The following is a 5,139-nucleotide window of genomic DNA, read 5'->3' as shown; positions in this document are numbered from 1 at the left end:
AACTAATACTATATTTATAGCGGGGGCGGGCAATTTAATTATTAACATATTACCCGTTTGGCGGCGCTTATTACTTAATATCCCGGGGGCTAATGGGGTAGATATATTAATTGATTATAGAGCTGCTTCTGCGGATTAATTTAATGGTATTTCTAAGATAATAGCTGTTGTAGGGGTATAGATTAATTTTGTTAAAAAAGGTAACTGCTCTATATATAAAATAAGTTATATTGCTTAAGAAAACGTTGGCAAAGTCTCTTAGACTATAGAATTAACCTTTTAACAAAAAAGGGTTAGCGATATCCGCTCGCGGATATACGTATGTCCGCTAACTAATTCTATGGTCTGAGCTTGCTGAGGTAAATAATATATAGTTGGTGGCAATTAAGCGAGATTAGATGCGCGTACCGAATTAAAATTTTATAGCGCTCGCTGTAGAAGCTGGTCGTGCACATCACTAAAGTAATCTTTTCGCAAAAGGTAGCCTCGGCATCATTTGATATATGGTTATATTTTCGCCTGCTTTAGAAGTAAAATTATATTCGAATTATCTAGAATTTTGTTTGTTCTAGCATCAGCCTATGTGAAGATTTCTTGGAAAGCGTCACAATATGCCCGGCAGAAAGTAGAATCTACCCTCTAGGATGCAGGTATTTGGATTCAATGAATCGTATTTTATAGTAAGAAGTGCCTTTAGTCTATGTAATGCTATAATCCATGAAAAGCCAGCTCCTTATTCTCAAAATTTTGTTAATTTAGAGGCAAGTTTACCGGTATAGAGTTGCTGAGGACGCCAAATACGCGCCCCTCCATCTATGAAATTTTATTAATATAGGGATCGTAAAGAGAGATTATATGACTACGTACTCATTGCTTCGCGCCAATGAGCCATAAATCCCTGTGTCCGCGATATGACAGATAGAGGCAGAATAAAGTTAGCTGGGAAACCCCTACAATAAACAATTCTTAGCTATGTCAAGGTATAGTACCAGTTACATTGAAGACTTACATCGCTTTATATGCAAAACTTGCGAATAGGTCAGCATTTGGATTAAGCTTTCTAGAAGTGAAGTATTCGTCCGTTGAAGCAATACGATCAATTTCGAAAGCGATCCTTAGCAGGGGATCTTTCTTCACTTCTTCTCCTAGTTCCTCTAAGATCTCTCGGATAAAAATAGAACGAGGACAGAGTTGCTATTAAGCAAGCTGGCTTGTTGGCTTGGCTTGCTTGCTTGATTAGTCATCAATCAAGCGTATGGAAATAGTCAAGCAAGCCAAGCTAGCTTGCAAGCCAACAAGCAAGCATATGGTTCAAGCAAGCCAAGCTGGGGGTCTCAGCTTGGCTTGCTTGCTTAATAGCAAGTCTGAACGAGGATCTACAACGCGATAGATGCGGTGCCCGTAGCCAAAAAGGCGTTCTTTACCAGACTTCACTGACTCTATCTTCTGCTGTACATTCTCGATATCTCCGACTTCGGCAATATTCCTGTACGCCATTTCGATTGCACCACCATGCAGAATACCGTATGCAGCACTAATGGCAGATATGAGGCATGAAATGGGGTCCGGCAGCGCAGATGCCGTTTGCAGGAAAGCAGCTGTCGAGCATGTCATCTCGTGATCGGCAACTAGAACCCATAGCCGCTCCATGCAGTCAACATGATGGGGATGTGGTACTCCTGTAGCAGAGTCCACGTGGTCCATCATGTAAAGGAGGTTTTCAATGTACGAGAAATCAGACCTGGGGTTGCGGAAAGTGCGGCCTTCATGGTGGCAGTACGCAGCAGCAGAAATGACTGCAAGATTCTCCATCACTTCTACGATCTGCTGATCTACAAGCTTCATATTTTGCAGATACAAATTCTTCCCCATATGCGCTGGGATAAGCTCTCGCTTTGATCCCAAGAGCGCCGCCAGTCCAGCAGTTATCATGGTCATCGGCGGGGCTCTGCGACTGTATCATGTCAATTCAATGGAAAGAATATATAATTTATATACCGGAAACTTACGGAAATGTGCGGATCACATCAAATACTTGCTGGCAAGGCAAAGATGTACTGTTCAAATCTCTCTGAAGTTTTTCCCTCTCTTCTGGTGAAGGAAGGTGTCCCCAGATGAGTAGAAACGCAGTATCTATAAATTTCGCTTTACCAACCAGATCCTGAATCGGAATACCTCGGTACTGAATAGTGCCTTTCCGGCCATCTCTATGCGCCGGTGTCAGATATCCGTAATATAATCTTCACAACATTGTGAGAAGCTAGAGGGGAACGCACACATGAGTGATGTTGCTTTTGCTCACTGCTGTATTCTGAAACCCAGGGTCAAAGACGCGTAACCCATTTTGGTTTTGGTTTGCTGGGTTTTGTACGTCCTCAGGAGCCTTTATTTGCTGAAAGTGAATTGCTGACACAGCGTTGTGATCTATGGGAATGAAATAACATTTTCCGGTACGAGAATCGGTAATTTCAAGAACTTTCGGCTCATTAAAAGGAGTCAGCTCTTCAACCTTTGAGTGACCTGATTGAATGGCCATAGTGTTCGATCTGAATGGATGAAATCCAAGGATGGTCTAATTTTAATAAAGTCTCGAAAAGGGACCTAAAGGAGTGCCGCCAGCTTTTATTTGCAAAACATATTGGAGAAGACTATATGACCCTCCGAAGAACGGGTAGGAACTAATACATTCGGAGCTTGGGTGCCGAAAGAGCGAACTTTAAGCATCTCATCGGTGTCAAAAGAACCGAGAGGCTGTTCCAACTGATACAGTCATCACCGAAACTAGGAGGAAATCCAATCTACCACCTCGCTACGCGAGGTGGCGTCTCGCTGTCTCGACTCAGGTGGCCTTTTGCTGTTTTAACTTAGGTAGCCTTTATATAATTTACATAATTAATTACATAATGTATATTAATAATAGCTATTTATATTGTTATAGTCGTTATCTTCTTCTTTAAGCAATAGTACTAGCACTACTATTACTACCATTACCACTACTACCGCTACTGCTGCCGCTCCTACTTCTGCTCCTACTTTTACTCCCACTGCTACTACTACCGCTACTACTACTACTACTACTACTATATTACGAAAGCAAAACTTCTAGATATATAATATTGTCCGTTTCTATTTAATTTTAGGGAAGTAGTACTAAAATACTATTTATGGTAGTAACTTAAGACAGTGCAATATAGAGCTGACTATATATAAAAACTAGTATCCGTAAATTAACGCCTATAAAGTTAAAAGACTAACCCTATAACTTATTTACGGTTATTATAAAAAATAAATAGATAGGAAACTGCTATTAACTAATAATAAACAGTAGCTCGCCTTTTATAGAAAATAGCTTAATTTACGGGATAACCCGTAGCTAGTTAGCGAAGGTACCGCTAAGAATATAGGCTTTAAGATAGCGGCGGCCTATCTAAGTAAAAACTATATAGGTACCGTTATAGAGACCTTCTTTAGGATATAGGTTCCGTAAAAGGATTATTAGAGCGCTAACCTTAAGATAAAGCTATACGGGAGAAAGGCCTATGGGGTTAAAGCTCTATAAAAGCTTTAGGGGGGGGGAGTATTATTAGTATTTAGATCGTCCTATTCTATAGTATTTATAGAGTAGAAAACGGACTTAGGGCTATTAAGGGAGTGGAGAATAGTATTATTAATAGCAGCAACGGTATTATTATAGATGGTTAAAATAGCACGGCTATAGAATATATAAAGATTAGTATACGCCTACTATAAAAGAGCGGGAGGATAAATAGAGTTAAAAAAAGGTTATAGGCTAGTAAACTAGGCCATACTAGCAGGTAACTAGATACGGCTAGTAAGAGTAGGGTTATAAGAAAGACTATAAACCTAGGTAGCAAAGTGTTAATTTAGCTCGCCTTCTAAAACGCGTATATTCTAGCGTAACGATAGAATATAGAGGGAAGGCTATAAAAAGGACTGCTATAAGTAGGCCGCAATAATATTAGCATAGGTCCCCCGTTTTACAATAGGTAAAATCTAAGTAAAATTACCGCCTAAAATAACGGGAATACTGCTAAAAAGAGCCTAGGTGTTAAAGCGGACGTCTATAAGCATATAGTATACGGCTTTAAAGCAGTAACGGTGCTATATTAGCACTTCGTCCTAAATTATAAGGGTAGTAGAGCGCAGTAACTATACTAGCTAAGAGTCTTTAGGCACGTTATATATGGATTCCTTATATAGATTAATAGGAATATAAAAACAGAAGTAGGCAGTTCGGCCGCTAGGCAGTAAAAGGGCAGCTATACTAGAAGAGGTAATATAGAGAATAATACAGCTATAAGAGCGGTAGTAGTAGTAAATATAGTAGTAAAGAAAGGGTTTACTATTGCTTATAGGGCCCTATAGGAAAAAATAGGCGGTCTATAGGTCCGTATCTATAGCAGTAGTAACCGTAATAAAGCAGGCGGCCTAGTTAGAATTTAGCTAGGAGCGTAGCTCTATAAAAAGACAGCCTTCCTTAATAGTACTATAATTAAGCTCTATCCCTTAACCCGTTAATTCGCGTCTAACGGTTATCGATAAGAGCTAGCCAATCAATCGAGCTGAATTCAACGCCCGTACTGAGAAATACGAAGCTTTTAATTAGGTGCACGCGTTATTTTAAAACCAGTGTTCGCGCATGGACCACTTCTCGTTAGACGCTAACGGGTTAAGGGATAGTAATAAGCGGGTTACTATCTATAAGGTCTTGGCGGTGCTATAATAGAGGCAGAAAGTAATTTATAAGAGTTTTACTATAGTCTATAAGTACCTACTAGATAAGATATAGGCCGTAATCTAAATATACATCCTTAATACTACCTAGAAGATTAGGCTAATGCGCTAAAATATAAGGGAGATTGTTATAGAGAGACGGCTTAAATTTTACCTAAAGGGTAGGCGGGTCCGTTACGGGTGTAACGGAACTTTATAACAAGTACTACGGTAGGCTCGTTATTAGGCTAAGTGTGTAGGTAATGCAAATTAAAGTTAATAACGTAATAATAACTAGTAGAGTAGTTGCCTAATAGATTAACTCTAATTGTATTCTAAGAATTACTATAAGGAAGGAACTATCTAGGTAAAAACTAAGGGTCCTTAAATACACTACCGTACTCC

General features: G+C 39.4%; 1 protein-coding gene across 1 annotated transcript; it reads right to left on the bottom strand.

Annotated features, from left to right (window-relative positions):
• Positions 1 to 739: 739 nt before the first annotated feature.
• Positions 740 to 2,536, bottom strand: K441DRAFT_565064 (citrate synthase; the record flags this gene model as incomplete). The annotated part of the gene is made up of 6 exons (XM_067643681.1): positions 740 to 813; positions 868 to 950; positions 1,010 to 1,194; positions 1,381 to 1,954; positions 2,010 to 2,207; positions 2,277 to 2,536. 6 exons carry the CDS (start codon positions 2,534 to 2,536, stop codon positions 740 to 742), a joined length of 1,374 nt encoding a protein of 457 aa, XP_067502972.1.
• Between the last annotated feature and the right edge of the window lie 2,603 nt (positions 2,537 to 5,139).

This window comes from Cenococcum geophilum, assembly GCF_001692895.1.
Source record: "Cenococcum geophilum 1.58 unplaced genomic scaffold K441scaffold_26, whole genome shotgun sequence".
NCBI classification, from domain to species: Eukaryota; Fungi; Ascomycota; class Dothideomycetes; order Gloniales; family Gloniaceae; genus Cenococcum; species Cenococcum geophilum.
This window is presented reverse-complemented; position numbering and strand designations above follow the sequence as displayed.